Source organism: Taudactylus pleione, unplaced genomic scaffold, assembly GCF_031769625.1.
Source record: "Taudactylus pleione unplaced genomic scaffold, aTauple2 ptg000571l, whole genome shotgun sequence".
Lineage (NCBI taxonomy): Eukaryota > Metazoa > Chordata > Amphibia > Anura > Myobatrachidae > Taudactylus > Taudactylus pleione.
The window spans coordinates 6,731,458-6,756,383 of NW_028284973.1; the positions used below are offsets into that span (position 1 = coordinate 6,731,458).

The 24,926-nt window shown below is 45.2% G+C and overlaps 1 protein-coding gene across 2 annotated transcripts in view; it reads left to right on the plus strand.

Moving 5' to 3' along the window:
• The window catches only part of TMEM65 (transmembrane protein 65), a 92,453-nt gene that overhangs the window by 47,487 nt on the left and 20,040 nt on the right, over positions 1-24,926 (plus strand). For both annotated transcript variants that reach the window (XM_088453108.1, XM_088453109.1), the window contains 3 exons: positions 6,525-6,569; positions 12,503-12,570; positions 22,984-23,038. In XM_088453108.1, coding sequence (XP_088309234.1) covers positions 6,525-6,569; positions 12,503-12,570; positions 22,984-23,038 — 168 coding nt within the window. The remainder of the gene's footprint in view (positions 1-6,524; positions 6,570-12,502; positions 12,571-22,983; positions 23,039-24,926) is intronic.

Sequence of the window (24,926 nt, forward strand, 5' to 3'; positions counted from 1 at the left end):
ATTTTTGTAATATTACTAAAAAAAATTTAAAAAATCAACCATCGGACCCCTTTTAAGAACATTCACGTCTTTGTTTGAGGTTACTAATGCTGCCTGGTAATAATGTTCTGCTATGTTATTTGGCACTTTTGTGGGGTTCAGGGTATTTTCCTCACTTTTTCATCCATTTCTCCCTGGCCAAACATTGTAGATTGAAGGCGCGATATTGCGTCAATTCCCGGGAATGGCCCAAGAGGTGCAGGAACGCGCTTCATGAGAAGGAGTTGCGATGTGTGTGATGTTTAAGTTGTGCTCCCAAACGCCTGCTAAATTGAATTCCCCCTACTGAGTGGACTGAGCACCTGGCCCTGAGAGAGACTTGCCATCCAAAGACTTTGGGCCTGATTCAGACCCGCTCGCGAGCGCATAGCGCTCGCAAGTGGGTCGATGGTGGGGTACTGCGCGTGCATGCGCAAGCCCCGGAGCGAGAGAGATTCTCTCGCTCCCGGGCTCACTACAAACAGGGCGGCTGTCGATGTTGATCGACAGCTCGCCCAGTTTTGTAGGCGGGGAGGGGGGGTGGCTACACAAACTGAGGCGTTCCCGAAGGAACGTGTGCAGTTTGTGGGAGGCACCACTGACATCACCAGTGATGTCAGTGGAGAGCTTCCTGCTCTGTAAGAGCAGGAAGCTCTCTGGGGCTTGCGACGGAAGAGACCCTACCACAAGGGTCTTGTCGCAAGCCCCGATGGTCGCGACCATCATCTGGCCACTCGCAAAAGCTGTGGGTTGACACCCACAGCTTAGCGAGCAGCCAGGAGGCCGCAAAAAAAATAAAACGCCCTGGTTCAGAGCGAGCGCTCTTTAAGAGCATCCGGCTCTGAATCAGGCCCTTAGTTCACTCTTAGGCAGTGAATCAATTGTTTTTTAAGGCGCTCTAATTAATGGGGTACTCAATGTTGCAATTCAATTTTTTCGGGTGCCCATTATCATGCTTGTCACTCCTAATCAGACCGGGTTTAGCTGCGTAAAACTGTTAAACCTGTCTTAGGGCGCCCAAACCAGGACTCCTCACACATTTCTGCTTGCCTCCTGAAGAGGTCGGTGCCTGCAGCTATCGCGCCAGAACGGAGCAGTAAATGAATTGCTCAGTCAGGCGCCCAGCACTGACAGCCGCTGGCGCTAATGCTGAGTACACACTGGCAGATATATTGGCCGATCAATTGATCGGCTAATATATCTTGTGAGCTTCCAGACAGTGTGTACCAGCGATATGAATGATGTCACAGACCTATCGCGTTGGCTGTGCTGCACACCCGGTGCCCAATATATCTACTTATATATTGGGGCATTGTGCTGTTTGTACAGGTCAGCCGACCGCCTGTACACTTGCTGCAGAGGCCGCGGGGAGCTTAGTCGTGACGTGACCCCCGGCCAGCGGACCCGTGACCAGATGATGGTTGTTCAGTGTGTATGAACAGCCATCACCTGCAGATATAACTGTTAAGGCCCCCAATACATCAGCAATTGATTGCCGCAATCGTGCAATTTGCAATCGATTGTGTATAAAAATCTTTCCCTTTTTCAATCGATTGTGGTATCTCTGCATTCTGCAATCAATTGAAAAAGGGAAAGATTTTTGTTATACACATTTGATTGCAAATTGCACGATTACTGCCATCAATTGCTGATGTATGAGGGCCTTTTGGTATGTGTCCAGCTTTACATTTGAATCGCCCTCCTAGAGGGCTAGGGAGATAAATACACTGTACAAGATAAAAACTGCTTTACTGATGAAGCATTTTATGGAACTACATCTAATCTAGCAGAGCATGAGTTGAATTTTTGACTAAAGATTGTATTATGACATCTATAAAGTATGTAGTACCATTTAACCTTGGTTTTATTTGTACTTTTTTTCTGAACATTTGTACACTTCATTCCAAGGTCGCTGCTGGATAATATCATGCAAGCCTTCCTTGCTTATTCCATGATGATTTGGCCATTACCTAAAATTGAATTGCAGACAAAAAGTGCTAAATAAAAGTATATAAAAGAAAATATGAAGTAAAGTCCTTAGACCACCTGTCTCTGCACACCGTGAAAGCAGCCATTTTGTGGTGTAAACCAGTATTCAATAGAATGCATCCTATCAATTGAGTAGAAGCCAGTGACCTCACCGAAGCTCTTCCTTATGTTTCCCAGGCTGCATTCTCTTGTATAATGGTTCATTCCACAAAATGGCCGCCTCCAGTATGCAGGCGGGAGGGTACATGAGCCCATCAGGGCCTCTAGGTCACCTAGGTGAACACCACCACAATAAATCTAACTCTTCCTTTTATCTTTAGCTTCTTTCACATCTTGTAAAACGGGCTCATCTATTTCTAGACTGGGAATGTTCAATAAAATGGATTGGCTGGTTGGAGCGCCTGCAGTGTAACTGCTTCTGCTAATTACGTATGGTGCCAAGGTCGTCAGCATCCCCTCCGCGTTGAATTCTGAATGATGAGCCTTGTTCCACAGCACCAAGATCTAGCAGTATTTCTTTGTCTTTTTAAGGTTTTGCATTTGGTTACTGCCTGGTAACCTCTGCACACGTTATCACCATTTGATGCCACCAAGGCACTACCTGTGTAGAGTTTGTATGTTCTCCCCATGTTTGCGTGGGTTTAATCTGGCTACTCCAGTTTTCTCCCACAATAAAAAAAAAACAAAGAAAAACCATACTGGTAGGTTAATTAGTTTCTATAAAAAAAAAAACCCCAATTAATAGTCCTAGTGTATATGTGCGTGTCCATGTGATAGGAAACCTAGATTATAAGATCCACTAGTACAGGTATTGATGTGAATGACCAAATATTCTGTTTAAAGCGCTGCAGAATGTAAGTGTACACTATATAATAATAATTATGTGGAGCACATGCAGGCAAGGCAGCCATTGATAAAGGTAGGAATTATTCAGTTAGTGATTAAGTATCCACTTATTACAGTGAGGCATGCAATCAGCTCTGATGCTGCAAAGGAACACGCAGAGCCCATTACACAGAATATATGACCCTCTGCTTATCTGAATACTAGTGACCATATTAAGATCAAGAACTCCGTGTCTCTTATCGCACCTCCGAACCTTGCACAGAGGAGCATGTTTTACACACGCAGAAAGATTCCACCACTGTAATGCCACACTACAATAAACGTTCCATTAACCCTGTCACTCATAGGGATCTATTTACTAAGCAGTGAAAAATTATAAGGTGCCAGCCAATCAGCTCCTAACTGCCATCTCACAGGCTGTGTTTGAAAATGACAGTTTTGAGCTGATTGGCTGGCACCTTATCACTTTTCACTCTGGGCCTCATTCAGAGGCGCTCGCAAAAAGCGAGCGCTCACTCTGAATCAGGGCAGGCGCTTGGTTTTTAAGTTGCGGTCTCTTGGCCGCTCGCATAGCTGTGGGTTACCACCCACAGCTTATGCGAGCGGCCATGATGATGGTTGCGATGGTCAAGGCCATCGCGACCATCGGGCTTGCGATGAGACCCTTGTGGTAGGGTCTCGTGGCCGCAAGCCCCAGAGAGCTTTCGGCTCTAACAGAGCCGGAAGCTCTCTCACTGACATCACTGGTGATGTCAGTGAGGCCGCCCACAAACGGCAAGGGAACGCCTCCATTTGTGAAGCCACCCCCCCGGCCACGCCTACAAAAGGGGTCGAGCTGTCGATCAACATCGACAGCCGCCCCTTTTTTGTAGTGAGTCCCAGAGCGAGCGCTTTTTGCGCTCGCTCCGGGACTCACGCACACCGCGTGTGCGCACTGGCCCACCATCGACTCGGTTGCGAGCACACAGCGCTTGCGACCGGGTCTTAATCAGGCCCTCTGTCTCCTAACACTGCTTAGTAAATAGACCCCACAGTGCTGATAGCAAACCATTAGCCCTTAAATTGCCTTCTCCCCACTATCTGTGCTGAACCAATATTCACACTTTAAAGCCGGGCATTGTGCAGAACCGTACAGCTGTAAAGGAAAAGGTTTGTTTCCCAACAGGTTCTGTATCATTTTCTAAGGCTTTTTGTGGAAGAAATGAAACATGTAATTGGTGTCTGTGCATTACATTAGTTATTGTAAGTTAAGCGCACAGCTGTAAAGGTCAGCAGCCATCAATTAAGTTAAGTTTGACACCATAAAACCATGCTGACGCCATGATTTAGTCGTGACCCAGTTTAACCAGAATAAATGTCCCAAGTCATTTTGTTAATGCAAGAAATACCATTTGCTTTGTAAGTAAATATTGTCGTAAAACAGATTGTGGCCTTCTTTTTCCCAGTTCCCTCTAAAGAAAGCAGCGTCTTGCCCAGGATTGTTGTAATGTTGCATAAATGTTAATTAAAGCTGCCTCTTCCTTAATAAGATCCATATACTGTACAATGAGTAATGACCTCTCTGTAATCTTCATCACAAACAAAGGCATATCCTTATATTTACTCAGATTGCTATATTGGTTTTAGAATAATCTAATGTATATTTATTATATGCCGTGTGGTTTCCGGATCCCGTCTGTAGGTGGCGCTGCTGAAAGGGGGTGTGACTGCGCGTCTTTTGCAGACTTGCCTGTTGCTGGGCACAATATTCAGGATCAATTCAGCCATTATCAATACAATAGGAACTGGGGACCTGCTTCAGAGACGGGGCGGTAATGCAATCTTAACTGCATTCCCTCGGGGATCGCAGTTGCTTAATGTGTTAATGCCTTCCCAGGCACAGCCGAGCAAAGGGACGCCCACTGCTGCCTTCTCGTATCCGTACGATGACGTGCAGCAGCGTAAACATCAGTACCATCAACGCACATCCGACAGTCATGCTGCATATGAAGCAAGTCTGACCAGCCGCAAATACTGCAGCTCTCCTGACGCAGAGATCTCTCATGCTGCGCAGGAGATCACAATGACTAATTTATGCACGCCCACAAAATGGTGTTTAAACGTTCAGACACACCTGCGTTGTTCGAACCCCCCACCCCCTGTTACCTCCCACAAACGCTGACTACCTGTCACACACTTTGTGAATGGTTCCTATGTATAGATGTATTCGCAATCCAGTCGCTGTGCATGCGCAGTGCAGCTTTTGCGCATTTGCAAACGTTCGTTCTGCTAAAATATTGGCTTTGCGTAAATCTCTCAACCAGGTCCTGACTGTGCTCGAGACTATTGTTTGTGTCATCCGTTCCTAATGGATTGATGGGCTGCGTTCTTGTGAACAAAATGGCTGCCACCATCATGTGTTTTTACCGGAAAGCGCCCTTAAATTATCTCCAATGCAGCGTAATTGTCTGTTTGAGATAAGTTGACTATTTTTTCTTTTTTTTTGTAAAATGTGCCAAAAGTAGGGTTGTAATATAATTATTGGGGCCATAAATCCAGTTATATTTCTCAGTGCTCTCAGAAGCTACCTTATCGCAGCTGCTGAACGGCTTAATGCCTGTATCCTGCTGATAGCCCCTCTGCTTTTTTAGCATGCGTATTTAGAATTTCAAATGTAAGTGTGTCAGCATGTTAGTTCTCTCACCAAATAACGCGGGCGGGCAGCTGGCCACTGACTGCGGGCCATCGCATTACCTCAGACACCATGCTACAATAATACAGAAGCTAACTGTGCCCGCCAATGCCAGAGGAGGAATACACTGTGACGAGCTGTTTCTAGATGCCGTTATTTTCCGCTTAGTTAAAATCTTAAAACCGTTATAGAGTATAACTTTTTCATATTAATGATCGGTTTAGAAGCAAGCCTGCTGGTAACTTTAGAGTATAATAGCCGTTGTATGCAAAGCTTGAGATTTTTGAAAATGCTTTTTAACTGTTTATGGGGTGAATAGGCAAATATTGCAAGCAGGACGTTTGACAAAAATGTTTAAACATTTTTTGGTGGTCGCTGACTGACCATACAAATCCTGCTCACTAGATACGACCTGATAGAGGCTTTGTGGTCACTGCACTTATGCTGTGTGTGTGTGTAATTATTTATATATATATATATATATATATATATATAATGTTTTTATGTATGTACATAAAATATGCTGTGGCATATTGTTTATAGTTTAAAAATCATTACATATGCTATTAATACTGGATTACAAATTAAGATGTATAGGCAAAGATGCCTATGGTCTAAGTGAATAGCTGTGTGTTGTGAAAATCGTGGTATCACTATAGTAGAAGGTGCCATAACTGGTGTCTGCATTTATATTGGTTCATCCAACAAAATGGCCGCCTCCATGACAAGTGAGTTTTTTATTTAAACAGACACCTGTGAGCCCATTTGTTTTCCTGTGAAAATGCTCAGTCATGGAGCGGTAATGAGCCTGCTAAGAGAAACTTACACATAATTACATAGTAAGGTGCTCTGGGACCTCTACCTGTGGGCAGGGTGTACATTTTGGCAGACAGCAGTGTAATTAATGTGCCAACCTTTCCTAGCGTACTGCTGCTCCTGTAATATGTTATTTTGTCGCTCCACCTTGCATCATAAATTTTATTATTCTTTTGTCTTTCAGAAAAACTAGAAGCTGCCCCTCCATCCTCGAGACAGCTGAAACATGGTAAGCTTGCTGTTCCTAATATTTCAATTTATTGTGGAAAAAACACATCTCCTTTTTTATTGAGCAAAAAAAAAAATGTTGCAACTAGCTCACAATTGCATTGGTTGGAGGCTGGAATCCATTAGGCGATGGGGTAACGACAGTACGATTACAACACTGTAATTGTACAGTCGTTCCATATCCCCTGTAGTGCCTACACTGAACCATATGTCGTTCAGTGTAGGCACCCTCCCTCATCAACGAACATGGCCATTCTGTCGTTATCGGCAGATTGACCGGCACGTTCAGGCGATGATTGATGTCGGAAACGACCAGCGGGAGCGCACATCGCTGGTCGTTTTCCACATTTTTATGCCCGATTCATGAGCAATTGAACAATTACGATGTCATCGGCAAGTGGATACGCGGCTTAACGGTGATCGGTAAATATACACAAACCGTTCTACAGGTAACTGTGTAGAAAAGGTGGCCACTCTCGTAGTAACCAATGAGAAGTTTGCATTCATTTTCTAATCTGTACTAGTATTGTAGAATTTGATTTGGTTCCTGTGTGCAGTCTCCTCCTTTCCTGCAGCTTTAACTGATGTAGAACAGTTTTTATATGGAAATACTGCATCCATTGTTTAGGAATACACAAAATTGAAATTAACATTTTTTGGAGGGTGAGATTTAGTGACCCTTTTGATATTTTTATTTCTCAGAATCAATACATGTAACAGGTTTTGGCTCTTTTATTAAAAACTTGTGTCCAACTTTAAATGTTTTAATGTGATCATTTTATTGCTTGACAAAGATTCAATTTATTTTCCGGTCTTCATTCTGCGCTACCTCTCCCTAAATAAGATTAATGTGAATACTGCCCACAGCTGTTATACAGTGCATCCGGAAAGTATTCACAACGCTTCACTTTTTCCACATTTTGTTATGTTACAGCCTTATTCCAAAATGGAATAAATTCATTTTTGTCCTCAAAATTCTACACACAATACTCCATAATGACAATGTGTAAAGATTTTTTTTGCAAATTTAATTAAAAAAAACAAAAACACTAATCACACGTACGTAAGTATTCACGGCCTTTGCCATGAAGCTCAAAATTTAGCTCAGGTGCATCCTGTTTCCACTGATAATCTTTGAGATGTTCCTACAGCTTAATTGGAGTCCACCTGTGGTAAATTCACTTGATTGGACATGATTTTGAAAGACCTGTCTATATAAGGTCCCACACTTGACAGTGCATGTCAGAGCACAAACCAAGCACGAAGTCCAAGGAATTGTCTGTAGACCTCTGAGACAGGATTGTCTCGAGGCACAAATCTGGGGAAGGGTACAGAAAAATATCTGCTGCTTTGAAGGTCCCAATGAGCACAGTGGCCTCCATCATCCATAAATGGAAGAAATTCGGAACCACCAGGACTCTTCCTACAGTTGGCCGGCCGTCTAAACTGAGCGATTGGGGGAGAAGGGCCCTAGTCAGGGAGGTGACCAAGAACCCGATGGTTACTCTGTCAGAGCTACAGTATTCCTCTGTGGAGAGAGGAGAACCTTCCAGAAGGACAACCATCTCTGCAGCAATCCACCAATCAGGCCTGTATGGTAGAGTGGCCAGACGGAAGCCAATCCTTAGTAAAAATCACATGGCAGCCCACCTGGAGTTTGACAAAATGCACCTGAAGGACTCTCTGGTCTGATGAGATGAAGATTGAACTCTTTGGCTTGAATGCCAGGCGTTATGTTTGGAGCAAACCAGGCACTGCTCATCACAAGGCCAATTCCATCCCTACAGTGAAGCATGGTGGTGGCAGCATCATGCTGTGGGGATGTTTTTCAGCGGCAGGAACTGGGAGACTAGTCAGGATAGAGGAAAAGATGAATGCAGCAATGTACAGAGACATCCTGGATGAAAACCTGCTCCAGAGCACTCTTGACCTCAGACTGGGGCGACGGTTCATCTTTCAGCAAGACAATGACCCTAAGCACACAGCCAAGATATCAAAGGAGTGGCTTCAGGACAACTCTGTGAATGTCCTTGAGTGGCCCAGCGAGAGCCCAGACTTGAATTGAATTGAACGTCTCTGGAGAGATCTGAAAATAGCTGTGCATCGATGCTTCCCATCCAACCTGATGGAGCTTGAGAGGTGCTGCAAAGAGGAATGGGCAAAACTGCCCAAAGATAGGTGTACCAAGCTTGTGGCATCATATTCAAAAAGACTTGAGGCTGTAATTGCGGCCAAAGGTGCATCAATAAAGTATTCAGCAAAGGTTGTAAATACTTATGTACGTGTGACTTCTTAGTTTTTCTTTATTAAATTAGCAAAAATCACAAAAAAACTTTTTACACGTCATTATGGGATATTATGTGTAGAATTTTGAGGACAAAAAGGAATTTATTTCATTTGGAATAGGGCTGTAACATAACAAAATGTGGAAAAAGTGAAGCGTTGTGAATACTTTCCGGATGCACTGTACATATGAAGCACAGAACAATATGGCAGAGAGGTATCCACAGGTCCATCTGCTCTGCTGGTTTTGTATTGTTTTTTTAAAGTGTTTTTTTTTTTTTGCCTTTTTAAATTATCGCTGCTTTAAATCTAGTGGCTATAATTTATAAGAAATTTTTTAAGAAACCTCAAAATACAAAAACAGCAGACCGGATGGGAAATATTCCATGGGGTCAATTCAGTTAGATGCGATTTTGCAAACGCAAACTCTGATGCATGGTGGCAATGCACGCACCCGCAATATGTGAGATACAATTAGCAGCTTTTCTACAATATATGACCTGGCAGAAGTGCATGAAAAAGTGGGGAAATCATCATGGATCATAAAGACATGGCAACTAAGATAGCAGGATAGTATAGAAGCTATTAGTGAACAAACAGAAGCTGTGAAATTACTTTTGCATGTTATAATGGTGGAAAAAATTCTAGGCAACAGTGTTTTTCATGTATTTTGGGGTATATTAAAATGTTTGTAAAGTGATTTTTCAGTGTTTTTATACAGGTTTTAAAAAGTTGGAGAAAAAAACACTTTAGCTGCCACCTGCAAGTTCTAAATCCCTTCTCCCATCAGTACAACAACTCTACCTGTCCCACATCATTACACCTCTACATACATGTCCCACATCATTACACCTCTACATACATGTCCCACATCATTACACCTCTACATACATGTCCCACATCATTACACCTCTACACACCTGTCCCACATCATTACCTCTCCACACCTGTCCCACATCATTACACCTCTACATACATGTCCCTCATCATTACACCTCTGCTTACATGTCCCACATCATCAAACCTCTACATACATGTCCCACATCATTTACACCTCCACATACCTGTCCCACATCATTTACCCCTCCACATGCCTGTCCTACATCATTTACACCTCCACCTACCTGTCCCACATCATTTACACCTCCACCTACCTGTCCCACATCATTTACACCTCCACATACCTGTCCCACATCATTTACACCTCCACATACCTGTCCCACATCATTTACACCTCCACCTACCTGTCCCACATCATTTACACCTCCACATACCTGTCCCACATCATTTACACCTCCACATACCTGTCCCACATCATTTGCACCTCACTATACCTGTCCCACATCATTTGCACCTCACTATACCTGTCCCACATCATTTACATCTCTACATACCTGTCCCACATCATTTACATCTCTACATACCTGTCCCACGTCATTTACATCTCTACATACCTGTCCCACATCATTTACACCTCCACCTACCTGTCCCACATCATTTACACCTCACTATACCTGTCCCACATCATTTACATCTCTACATACCTGTCCCACATCATTTACACCTCCACCTACCTGTCCCACATCATTTACACCTCCACCTACCTGTCCCACATCATTTACACCTCCACCTACCTGTCCCACATCATTTACACCTCCACCTACCTGTCCCACATTATTTACACCTCCACCTACCTGTCCCACATCATTTACACCTCCACCTACCTGTCCCACATCATTTACACCTCCACCTACCTGTCCTATATCATTTACACCTCCACATACCTGTCCTACATCATTTACACCTCCACCTACCTGTCCCACATCATTTACACCTCACTATACCTGTCCTATATCATTTACACCTCCACATACCTGTCCTACATCATTTACACCTCCACCTACCTGTCCCACGTAACAAAAAAGTCAGATTGCTGGGACAAATGCAATGGAAATGAATTGGAAATGTAATTCACTCTGTAATTCGAATTTGCAGTGAAAACGGCCCTGCAGGACCCAATTCGACCCTAACTGAATTGACCCCCATGGGTACCTATACCTTTTCTGAAGAAAAAAACAAACAAAACCGTTTTCCCACCGTGTTACATTTCAATCTTCCTCCCAAGTCTAAAGTTTTTTTTTTTTTCTTCTAGAAATTCAATTATTTAAAAAAATTAAATTAATATTTTCCCTAAACTCTATTACTGCTATTACTATTTTTGATAGATTTGAATGTTTGTATCATTATTTCCTCTGTCTCTTCTCTACTTTTATGCTGTACGTGGCTTTTCTTGGTAATATTGGACTATAACCCCACCACCACCCGCTATATTTCCTCATTGATCTGCCAGGATAACTGAGCAACCTAATGTTTATAATCCAACCTGAAAACATTCCTACAGTATTACGGATTACAGGCTGTTGTGATTGGCCCCCTAATGGTCATGTGACATTTCACAATCGTCCGATTTGTCTTTATAATGTCCTTGTTGCATGTAATTTCTTTCAAGGTGTAGGGTTCCTATAAACATGCTCTGAATTAGAGTTTAGGCATATTCTAGAAGGAAGTATGCAAAAAGCCCCCATGGACCCTAAATTTGTTAGGGTCTATATCAGTGTTTCCCAACCTCGGTCTTCAAGGCACATGAACAGTCCAGGTTTTAAGGATAGCCGTACTTGAGTGCAGGTGACTTAATTAGTGCCTAAGTTATTTTGAATTTTCCATCTGTGCTTAAGTATGGATATCCTTAAAACCTGGACTGTTATTGTCCCTTGAGGACCGATGTTGGGGAAACACTGGTCTGTATGGTGAGATTACATAGTTAAATATCACTTTCAGAAACATAAACTTGAAGGATAACGACACGAGAAAATGTAAGCGGGAGGAAGGTGTTATTGTAATGAAAAATGGATTATACTTTTAAAGGTCACCCAGCACGAAATGTCATGATATTTAGATTCTTGTTTCTGTGCAGTTTGTCATTTAGTTTTCTGCAAGGGACAAAATAAACGAGTTTGGCCAATTGTATTCTATGATGTATTTCATTTTCTGCGCACACGTGACTCGGAAGATCACACGATAGGGACACGTTAAAAGCGGTGGTGCTGGGTTTTATCCTCTGTTTACCAAGCCGGAAAACTCAGCGATTTTTGGGATGATGATCATTTATCTGGTGCGATTTGGATTAAGGTTCTTACAGCACCGACTGCCCTGAGCTGCGGCTAAGCCACTTATCAGTATCCTCCACATTTCCTATGGAAGGCTCGTTTTATTTTCAGAATGGGGGTTTATTTTTTTTGTTCCCAGTATAACATGAACCAAAACTCAGGTGATCCATTAGAAAATAGTAACATCACTGATTAATTTCCAGAATCTCAGTCTAAATGCCGTATTGGGACATAAACTGATCACCTAGCACCAAGATCGCAGGCTGGGATACAGGTCATAGCTGTTATAACTCAAAGCGAAGTTCCTGTATTGTTCATCATTTGTTTGTAATGTACAATATACAATGCACCTTTCCTGGCCTGCCTCCTGATGGGCTATAAGTCCTGCACTGGGACTTTATAATAGACTGTTTTTTGTTTAATAAGCAGATGACACTTTTTTTTTCCCCATTGTGACTTCTGATTTTCCCGCTTTGTCTTCCAGTCTTCGTCCACAATGCACTGCCATTCATAGGGTTTGGCTTCTTGGATAACGCAATAATGATTGCTGCGGTGAGAAAACTGTTATTATATTTGTTATTATTTTTATGGCTAATATGTGAAACATTTACCTTGTTGCTAAATGGGCTCTTAGGAATTTGCATGTAACTGAATTTTATGATTTGTCAGGTCAGTCCTGCTTTATTGGGCTTCAGCTTGTTCTCCAGGCAATGCAGATATGACTAATAGGCCTGGCCTCATCGGCTGAAGTCTGTGGTCTGTAGCAAGGCATTATGGGAGAGAGGTAGTTGACGGAAGAGCTTCCCCTTGCCTCGTTGGGGCTATGCGGCGACAGCCTTTTCTCCGTTCCATTGCAGATGGGATATTCTGTGTCAGTGCAATGGTTATTTATTACTTTACTCTGCATAAACAACTCTTCTGCTGGTCTTCGCTGTGCTCCGTCTAATGGCAGCGTCCGCGTCATAATTATTGCCTCGTGTTTATAGAGCAGAGTATATGTTATAGGGCTGCATGACTCGCTAAGTCTCCAGAATTCATGATGCAGGTTGAAAACTGGTGCAAAAGTAACTGTGCAAACGGGATGTAGTCATTATCCCGACAGTCAGGATGCTGACAGTCACAATACAGACAGTGGCATCCCGACTGTCAGAATCCCAACAGATAGCGGAGGTAACTGTTAGGGGGAGGGTTAGGCACTAGGGGCAGGGTTAGGCTGCGGGATGGCAGGGTTAGGCAGTGGGACAGGAGGTTTAGGGTTAGGCAGCGGGATGGCAGGGTTAGGCAGCGGGATGGCAGGGTTAGGCAGTGGGACAGGAGGTTTAGGGTTAGGCTGCGGGAGGGGAGGGTTAGGCTGCGGGATGGCAGGGTTAGGCAGTGGGACAGGAGGTTTAGGGTTAGGCAGTGGGACAGGAGGTTTAGGGTTAGGCTGCGGGATGGCAGGGTTAGGCAGTGGGACAGCAGGTTTAGGGTTAGGCTGCAGGAGGGGAGGGTTAGGCTGCGGGATGGCAGGGTTAGGCAGTGGGACAGGAGGTATAGGGTTAGGCAGTGGGACAGGAGGTTTAGGGTTAGGCTGCGGGATGGCAGGGTTAGGCAGTGAGACAGGAGGTTTAGGGTTAGGCTGCGGGAGGGGAGGGTTAGGCTGCGGGATGGCAGGGTTAGGCAGTGGGACAGGAGGTTTAGGTTTAGGCTGCGGGAGGTAAGGTTTAGGCTGCGGGATGGCAGGGTTAGGCAGTGGGACAGGAGGTTTAGGGTTAGGCTGCGGGATGGCAGGGTTAGGCAGTGGGACAGGAGGTTTAGGGTTAGGCTGCGGGAGGGGAGGGTTAGGCAGCGGGATGGCATTGTTAGGCAGTGGGACAGGAGGTTTAGGGTTAGGCTGCGGGATGGTTAGGGGTTAGGCCAGGGCTCGACAAATCCCTGGGGCCAGGTCGCCATGGCTACCAGATTTTGCTACCTGGCTACTAGATTTTGCAGTGAGGGAGTAAGCAGATCCTCATCAGCTTCGGCGGAAATTCGTGCCTATAGTATTGCGGTGTTCATATACACAGGAGTGCATGTGCTGAGTGTCGCCTGCGGTGACTGCTTTGCCTGTGTCCGTCCCGGCCTGCACTGACGACTCCTCTACATCCTAGCCTGCTCTGATCCCGGAATGGGTATGATATACCGTCGGCGGCATGGCCGGCGGTTCGATTCCCGTCAGCCCGACAGGAGCAGAGTGTGGCGCAGCGGAAGCCCGACAGCACTGGATATCCCGATCGTGGATAGGTAAGTATCCACTAACCTAACCCCCCTAACCCTAACCCTCCTTAGGGGTGCCTAACCCTAACTTCCCCCCCAAGTGCCTAACCCTAATCCCCCCTCTAAGTGCCTAACCCTAACCACCCGCTTCCCCGCTGCCTAACCCTAAGTCCCCCGGGGGGGTGCCTAACCCTAAGTCCCCCCCGGGGGTGCCTAACCCTCCTCCCCCTAGCCTAACCCTAACCATCTCTGGGGGGTGCCTAACTTAAGTCCCCCCCTGGAGCCCTAAACCTAACCCTCCCCCCGCGGCTGTCCGCTCGCGACGCCCGGCATCACTACGATCGTGATGAGGGGAGGGTTAGGCAGCGGAAGGGTTAGGGGTTAGGCTGAGGTAGGGGAGGGCTAGAGTTGGGCAGTGGGAGGGCTAGGTTTAGGCTGCGGGAGGGGAGGGTTAGGAAGCGGGGGGTTACGGGTTAGGCTGAGGTAGGGGAGGACTAGAGTTGGGCAGCGGGAGGATTAGGTGTACTTCATAAATTGGCCATTGAGTGTATATCTAATTACTGTATGTTCTTTTTAGTTTCAGTAGTATCATTATTAGCCCTCGTGGTTGTTTTATTGACACAAAAGCATCATGATTGATCCAGTTACCTGATACTGTTGCTGTTATTGGAAGTCGAAAGAGCAGGGTCCATGGCAGACTTATGGTGTCTCATTCCGGTTGCCTATCTATCAGAGAGATGTACTAAGCCTTGGCGAGAGATAAAATGGAGAAAGATCAGGGAGGAGATGTACTAAGCCTTGGTGAGAGATAAAATGAAGAAAGATAAAGTACCGACCAACCAGCTCCTAACTGCCATGTTACCGTCTGTGTTTGAAAAATGACAATTAAGAGATGATTAGTTTGTGCTTTATCTCTCTCTAAGGCTTAGTACATCTCCACCCCAAAGTACCAACCAGTCAGCTTCTTTTACAAGCTGTGATAGAAAAATTACAGTAAAGCCGGGTACACACTAGACTATATGTCGGACGACATATCCGTCACATCGGCCAGCGTGTGCCCGCTAGGTCACTGACAATGTGCACTCCCACATGTCGTCAGCGACATTGCCCGTCTGACCTGCATGCAGGTCCGACGGACGATATCAGCGGGGGCCATGCCGATGCCGGGACCCGCGAATGACATGGTGCTGGGTACACACCGTTTAGTGTGTACGCAGCATTAGAAGCGCATTGGTTGGTACTATATCTTTCTCCACTTTTTCTCTCTCCAAGGGAGCGATTCAATAGTTTTCGCCGGCGGCTCTGACTAAGGGGCGCCGGACGGAGCAATTCAATTGTTGCTCAATCCCAGCGTGACAGCCACCGGCGTCAGCATTTCTGCTCGCACTTTCCTGAGCTGGCAAGCAGAAATAGGCCATAAGTCAGTGGTTTGGTCTAACCAGGACTTTACACGTGTTTAGCCGTTAAACACGATCTAATTGGGCGCCCAAAACATTTGAATTGCTATATTGGCCGTGCATTAATTAGCATGGCTAAAAATCTAATTGAATAGCCACCTCCATAATTTGAGAAATCTCCCCCTATGAAACAAATTTCATACATCTGCCTTTAGAGTATTTACATAGATACACATTTAAACATTTAAAATAAACAGATAAACATTTAGTAATGGTCTCCTATAAACCGTTCAGTAGCAAGTACGCCCTGCTGGATGTGGTCATACATGTGAGTCCTCCTAGCAGCTGTGGGCTGAGCGCCTCCTGGCTCGTACCTCTATTCCTTCAATGCTTCTTTTAGTAACACAATTGACTTTCTCTTTGGAAGGTCACCCTTGGAGGGAAGGGACGGGCTGGCAAATGTCAGGCATGATTAGTGTGGACCTCCTACAGCCACCTTAGGCAGCGTGCATATGACATTCAATCACTGTGCAAAGACAGTTGCTTGAATGATATCAACTAAACCAGTGGTCAGGGAACAGGGGTAAGTTACCCCACATGGGGTAAAAATGAAATTCCTGGGGGTAATGGACGGACAACCGGGCATGCATATGAATCATTCTATAATATAGAATGATTCATATGCATGCCCGGCTGTGCCGCAGGGAGGCTCTAAGCCGGACGCCCGCTGAGATGTTATTACCAGCGTGCGCCCGGCGCCTTCCCTGCAGCGCCGCGTTAGCCGGAGGCTGGAGTTCTCTTCTGATCTCCAGCTTCCGCCCCTCTCCATGCGCACTATGGGAGAGACATCATGACGTCTCTCCCATAGTTTCGGGGAGCAGCCGGGCGGACAGGACGGTGGCGGATGCAGGAGCCGGGATTAAGTTAAGTGTTTTTTTTTTTTACAAGCGGCACTGCTGCAGGGGCATTATAGGGGGCACTACTACAGGGGCATAACTATGGGGGCACTACTTTATGATTTCCTTCCTTTCAAATCAAGGGGGTAACGTCGGCGTATCTAAATATATTTTGGGGTAAAAGGTAAAAAAGTTCCCTGACCCCTGAACTAAAGGGACAGTAAAGTAAAACATTGCGGCATTTGGGGACGATTCCATGAATTTCTGCAGAACATATTTCTGGGAGGGGGAACGCAATATATTTGTGGTCGTGCGCTGGTGGAAGACACCTGTTCAGGCTATAAAGTCTCTCCGCAAATCCATAACCCACCCTACCAAAAAAACAACATGCATTCTACTCTTGTTTCCCTCCCCCCCCCAAAAAAAAGTGTTAACGCAAAGTCGCACTTATCTGTCAACAATATTGAGGCTCCGTGCCCATAGCAACCAATCAGCTGCTGCCTATCATTTTATAAACTGTACTTTTATGATAAATAATAGCTATTATCTGATTGCTTGCAATAGGCTACTCCTCGACCTGTGAAGGTTTGGTCTCCCACATTGTCTAGATTGGATCAAGTCTCCCTCGTGAAACTAAGAGCTCCAGTGGCAGAATGAATCCGGCGACTTGATGGCAGTCTGTGTGACCACTGCATGTAGCCGGGTCCCGCTCCAGGGTCCCCACGCCCGCGGCCAGCCATGAGGCCGAGATACCACTGCTGTATAAGGACTGTAGTATATCTGTCCTGTACCCCTGGTCCTATGTATCTGTGCTAGCCCAGCAATCTCTGCATGTCATGGGTGCCCATATACCAGCGGGAAGGGGGGTAGCTGCTCTGTTACCAGTAATAGCAGCGAGCGCATATAACTTGCTGATGCCAGCATGAACGGAACACCGTAACATTTTGGTAAATGAAAAGATGCCTAAAGATCTATATATCCCCATGAGAACAACAACAGTGTCCATTGCTGTAAAGGGAACGAGCTATCTTTATATTCAGTCAAACGCTGGTTGAAAAGAGATTCCTCATGTTACTGCCAAGTGTCCTTTTTTGCAGGGTTATTTTGTCACATCAATAACATCCCCGGGACGGTATTAATTTAGATGCACTTTCATGAAGACTGATGGACAGGTAACGAGTAGATCATCGCTATGACAACTAAAAAAAAAAAGAAAAGTATTGGGTTTGATTTGTATCTAGTAATAATCCCCCCACCCCGCAGTATGTTGTATTTACTAATATTCTATATTCCTGAGACTCGAGCTGCACTCCAGAGTACCCAGTGGGAGAACCAGTCCTGCGTGCCTTTAAAATGTGCAACATTCAGACTTTTGAGAGACAGTGCACATCCATCAAAAAGTGCTACACCCATCAAACGCTCGCTAACCCGTCAGTTTGACAAATCGCTGTCGTTCTCCATTACCCAATGTCACCGTACACTCACAATCTCTGCCACTACTGGGAGTCATCGCTTTCTCGTTCAGTAGCTCATCGGAAATGATGTCCTCATCATCGCCATTTGTTCCATAAATAGCTGATTTATCAGGGGGATGCTCTGCCCACCCCTTAGGAAATACAGGAGGTCTATCAACCATTACATGTGAAGCTAATAGCTGTTCATCTCTACTGTGGGGGGCTGGACAGAGTGTTTGAAAGATAAGGGAGACGCAAGGCAGTATGGCTGCTCCCAGGTTTGGTTAATGGGAAGGGTACTGAGGACAGCTCTCACCTTTTCTACAAAGAGGGGGGACGATTTTGTAAGTCAAGGAAAGGGTCTAAAACTATAGAGCCCCCCCCCCCCCCTTTTTTTTTTTTTAAAGTTACAATATTGTATTATCGGATGATTCCTCCTGGCAAGTCTTAATCCTGGTGATCTACCAATGGCAGGAAGGAGACAGATTCAGTAGTAATTATGGTAGTCCAAAAATAAAGATTAGTGTTGTTGTATACGGATGCAACTACAGAACCAAATTTTAAACTCGACAAACAAAACCTTAACCGTTTAAGACGCATGTATTTGGCTGGTGGGTAGTGACCGGTTACATCTCATACGGATGTGTGCACATACATCTTACCTCCTTGCGCTGCAAGTCGCGTTAAACATAAAGCGTGAGCGACGTGCGACTCGGTAGCGCAGAGCGTCTTTTCATGCAACTTTTTTACCTTCAAATGCATCTTATTCGCAAAGCGACGCATAAGTAGCTACCGCTGATTAAAATGATATGCAGCTGTGACACTGTAACGTGGCGTTTTGCGTGCACCCGCAGTGGCACACAGAATGTAGGCTGCCGCATATCATTTTAATCAGCAGGAGCTGCTTGCGTGTTCTATCCTCATCGCTCGCGCCACAGCATGGCGAGACTAGAAGGGCTGTTTAATGCGCAAGGAAGTAATATGTACGTGGACACACCTGTATTTACTTTTTCATTGACTTTTCAGAAATCGAAGATGGCAGAACTGAAAGCCAGCATCCATATGTATATGACCAGGGCAGGGCAGGGCAAATAATGGCTGGCGCCTTTATTTTAGGGCTAGTGGAAAAGCTGCTGGCCTGGCAGCTAGCATCAGGGATCATGGAGAACCTGTTCCTTTACATCAGGGGTGATTCAACATGTGGCTCTCCCGCTGTTGTGAAACTACACATCCCAGCATGTCCTGCCACAGGATTAACATATCTCTAATAGCAAACCATTGGCAGGGCATGATGGATTGCAGTGGCAGATCCTGGGGGGGACGATCAAGGTGAACCCCCCCATAACACTTCCCTCCTGCCCACTACCGCTGTCAGCTATAGCTGCTCTGCCATAGAAGACGGCAGTAGTGGGCACTGCTGCACTGCCATAGAAGACGGCAGTAGTGGGCACTGCTGCACTGCCATAGAAGACGGCAGTAGTGGGCACTGCTGCGCTGCCATAGAAGACGGCAGTAGTGGGCAGGAAGGAAGTGTTATGGGGGAGGGGGATTGTCCTGATTCCTAACTCCCCCTCCCTCTGGATCCTCCACTGCTGGGATGTGTAGTTCCACTACAGCTGGAGAGCCACTTGTTGTTGCATTCCCCTGTTTTACATCATTCTGCGTCAGAGGGCTTGGCTCCGCCACTTGCCTGGGCTTGTTATCACAACGGTCCATTACCTGTCGATCGTTGGTCAGTATCCTGGACAACAGAGGGGTTTTAGGCAGCGTGTAAGTGCGTCTCAGCATCAGTGTGATGGCAACAAGCGAGCGTGCAGGAAATACATGTTTCCTGGGTAAATATTGGTTCCGTTTTGCCGTGTTTTTGTGCCTGATAAGTACCTGCGCACATTTATCCAGCACAGAACCTTTATCTCTGCACCCCTGCGCTGAAACACAGGAGACTTAATCAAAAATCTTCGCTTACAAGGGATATCCCAAAGCTCTGGCCTGATACTTGATTGACAATGTTGTATTATGGAAAGCAAAGCATTATTATACTGATACAATGATTTGTGGACATTGACATATCCTGGGCAAGTATGCACAATGCAAGGGTTATATATTAAAAACTAAATAACCTATTGTCTTTCATCAAAAATACAAATACAACCTTAATATAGTGCTGATTTATTTACTATGCTCTTTACCACAGTATCTTACCTACTAGTTGTGTCTGCTCTTGGCCTTTGCAGAAATAGGTCTCTAATTCATGTTTGGTGCCATTTTGTTCTCTTAATATGGCGCCCCCTGGGGGCTGTGTATGAAAGTTCCTCTCCTCCGTTCACTATCTAACATGCCCTCACGCGTATAACGCTTTTGTTTTTGCTGAATTGATTTGTGCTTGTTCAGCTTAGCGAGACTTTAAGCAGACGTTCTTAAAGACAAGAGGGCAGGGAGACAATTGTCAGAGGCTGTCGGCAGAGCAGAGAGATGTCTGACCTAGTGCTAGGTGATCTTAGGACCCATATACACACGGAGAAGCCTCAATGGTATAACAGAAAATTGCAGCCAGTGATAAAAGGTAGAAATTTATGTTTCTACTCCTTAAGGCCCCCATACATCAGCAATCTGAAAACCACAATTGAACAATTTGAAGATTTATTGCCCTATTTTAGGATTTCCCAATCTAGCAATCTGCACCCATACACTACAGATCTGTTTCAGTGATTTGCAGATCGATTGCAGCAAACACAGATTGGCCAATCTTGAAAGGCTCCATCATTTTACTGGCAACGGTCTGCAGATCTGCTGATCATCTCCATACACTAGCAATCTACAGCCCCAATCCATCTGCGACATCCAACATGTAGGACAAGATGATTAAACAATTCCAATCACTTTGTGGTTGCAATCTGCGATCTGCGAGGCCCCATACATTGCAGATTTTTAGACACAATCGATTGCAAGTTGCAGGATTGCCACAATCGTTTGCTGATGTATGTATGGGGGCCTTAACCCTACCTCTGCAGAACACAACTGATGGTCTCAAACACATTAAGAAGGCAAGTAATTGCACAGATTGACTCTTCACAAGGCACATCTGCTAATTCATAACCGTTCCAGGAGACTAGCTCATGCAGCTGATTGAGAGAATGCAAAGAGTGTGCAAAGCGGTCATCCAAGCAAAAGGGGGCTACTTTGAGGAATCTAAAATATAAAACCTATTTTGATTTGTTTAACACTGTTTTTGTTTACAACATAATTCCATATGTGCTCTTTCATAGTTTTCATGGCTTCAGTATTAATCTACTATGTTGAAAATAATTTAAATAAACTAAAAACCATTGAATGAGAAGGTGTGGCCAAACTTTTGACTGGTACTGTATATATTTATAGTTTTGGGCGGGGTTGGGTACAGGATGCCAGTGCCCAGGATCCCGGTGGTCAGAATCCTGACGCCAACATCCCGACAGGTTTAGGATGCCGACACCTGTTAGTCGGTGTTGTGTTGTAACCCTCCCTCCCCGAAGCCTAAACTTAATCTCCCAGTGCCTAAACCTAACCCTCCCTCCCCACAGCCTAAACCTAACCCTCCCCCTAGTACCTAACCCAATACTTACCTTCGGGATCCCGGCGTCGGCATTCTGAACACCATATTCCCCGCGGTCGGGATTATGACCGCAAACCTTTTGGGCAGTTCTCTCCTTTAAGGATAGACCCGGTAGGACTGATGCTGGGTTGGACACTATTTGTAAATGTAAAATGCGTTTTGGAAGAGATGCGCATCTTGCTAGTTATGTACAATGGAGAGTACATACAATACGTGGACAGTGAGCAATGCAGGGAAAAAAGTAGCAACAGCTGTGCCCAGAATACAATCGGAGGACAAAAAAAGCTTAAATATCAGTATACCATGCATACACATTACAGTACACATCAGATAATAAAGTGGCCGGGAGCATGTAAAGTTACAAAAAAAGTACAATTGTTTTGTTTTTTCCTTTTTTTTTTTTTGAATATTTGAAGAACACAATAATAAATACCATAATATCAACTCGACATGGTTCATCATGTTACCAGGCACCATGTCGACACCCTCCGAATGCTGACGGGTTAGGCACTAACGTATTTCCCAAAATGGCCAGTCCCTTAGGTCTCGGGCATTGACAGTCACATGTCCGCTGGGTCCCGTAAGCCAAGCTGCAGCCACCGGGACCAGGGAAGTGACCGCTGGGCCACCAGGGACGTTAGGTTGACATTATTATCATCAGCTATTTATATAGTGCACACATATTCCACAGCGCTTTACAGAGAATATTTGCCCATTCACATCAGTCCCTGCCCCAGTAGAGCTTACACTCTATGTTCCCTATCACATGCTCACACACTTACACATATTAGGGTTAATTTTTTTGTTGGGAGCCAATTAACAGACCGTATATTTTGGATTTTGGAATGAAACCAGCACAGGGAGAATATACAAACTCTACACAGCTAGGGCCGTGGTGGGAATCAAACTCCAGACCTCAGTGCTGTGAGGCAGTAATGCTAACTATTACACCGTTCGTGACATTCTATGATTTTGACATGTCATCCGTGTAGACTGATATATATCGATATGGTCACTGTCCACATGTTGACATTCTTATTCATACCACAAGCAAATGCTAAAAGCGCCTCTTCCGGCATGGCAGAAGGTACATAAATGCATTTTACGGCTTTGCTTATTTTTTTTTTATGTTCAACTCAAGAGCCCCATTGTTTTCTGTTGTCTTTTATGTACTTCACATGCAGTTATGTATGCTTTTATTATTATTACACCTGCACTTGTCAGGTAAAGTATGATGTATTCAATAAAGTGTTGGGTACATAAATCAGCTTATTGTCCCTTTTTATTGTGATATGTATATATGCTTAATAGCACTTATATCAAGACCAATTCATTTCTATTTCTATTTTGGTGGTTGGTGAATCCTAAACATGAGTGTGTTCTGATTGCAGGGAACACAGATAGAATTCCACATTGGGGCCATTCTAGGAATTTCCACTATGGCAGGTAAGTGGCCACTTGTTTTTTATGAATAGTCATGTATAATGCACCAGTAAGAAATGCGGCTGTATATCTATTCCATCCGTAAAATAAAACCTATTCACATTAACGGTTACACTTAGATTGCAAATAAAGCGACTGTAACCCTAGATTTTTTATTTTTAATTTTTAATTTTTTTCTTGCTTTGTTTGTCTAGCATTAATATAAAGTGAGGAATGTATAAACAAAAAAATATTCTTATTATTGGACTTAACCTAGTTACTGTGATGGTGCAGAATAATCCGCCATCACTGGTCACCATCCTGTACGGCTGCTGTCTCCCCACCACAAGCGTTTTGCTGCTCCCAGAGCTCTCTTGTCAGTCTTACTGAGGTGCGATAAGCTTCTCACAGTGCTATACCTTACAGGCAACAGAGGCTCAGTCCTGATAAGCGCTTATAGCGTACTCTGTTGAATTGCTCTTCCCATCTGTCACGAGGGTGCGGATGTCATTACAGATGTGGCCACATCTATCGTCCGTGCACTACAAGTCGGGAGCTCAGTGTGACTTTGTAGCGCCAAGCGTCTTTTTGTGCATCTTGTATACCTTCAAATATGTCTCATTCGCACAACGATCTGACTAGGTAGCACAATCGGCTTCTGCTGATTAAACTGATATGCAGCATGCCTATGTTCTCTGGGCCTGATTCAGACCCGCTCACGAGCACTTAGCGCGTGCAAACAGGTCGATGGCCGGGCAGTGCGCACGCGCGAGAAATCACACTCTCATCCTAAAAGGGGCGGCTGTCGATGTTGATCAACAACTCGCCTTGTTTGGTAGGCGGGTCGGGGGGGGGGGTGGCTGGCCAAACGGAGGCATTCCCGAAGGAACGCCTGACGTTTGGGGGCGGCCCCACTGACATCATGAGTGATGTCACTGGCGAGCTTCTGGCTCTATTAGAGCCGGAAGCTCACTGGGGCTTGCGACGGATGAGACCCTACCACAAGGGTCTCGTCGCAAGCCCCCAAACAAAACACAGAAGTGATGCTGATGAAATTGGAACTTAATTAGTAACGCAATCTCCCTCATTATATACTGAAGATGCCTAGTATCGTGCAGGACCCCCTCTCGCCTTACGAAATGCAGCAAGCCGACATGGCACCGATTCCACAACTGGACTGAAGACCTCTTGAGAGATGTTGATCCATGCTACCTGGATAGCTTCACACAGCTCCCTGATATTTGTAGGTCCAGGATTTTGGGTGCAAACGAACCTCTCCACCATGTCCCATAAATAATTGATTGGGTTCATGTCGGGCGAACGTGGTGGCCACACCATTCGTCAGAATGCTCCTCGAACCAATTACTGGACAACTTGGGACTAATGACATCATTCTGGAATATTCTGTCATTGGGCGGAATTCAATTGATTTCGCGGCCCGCATCTCCCGTCTAAAGTGACAGGAGATCGCGGGCCGCTATTCAATTGTGCCAGTGTTTCACGCTGATTGCACCCAAAGTGGTCGGGTTTAGCCGCGTAAAACGGCTAACCCCGACCAAAGTGCTGGGCGCGATCGCGAAAAGTGCCGTTTGGGCGCCCAAACAGGACACTTTTCGCCAATTTCTGCCCGCACCCCTCTGGGGCTGCGAGCTGAAATTGAGCACTAGCAGCTGATCGCACCCGACAGGAGCAACAATAGAATAGCTCCGTCGGGTGCGAAGGGGGGAATAATCAATTGAATTCCGCCCACTGTGTCAATTGGGCACCCATTATCATGCCCCTTTCGAACTCCAATAATTTGCATCGCCTTGCAATGAGTAGCTTAGCCGGTGTTCAAACTAACATACGAGATGTCAGATTACAACAGATGCAGGTCTAGGATTTCCATGACGTCATAATACGGTGGCGCCAC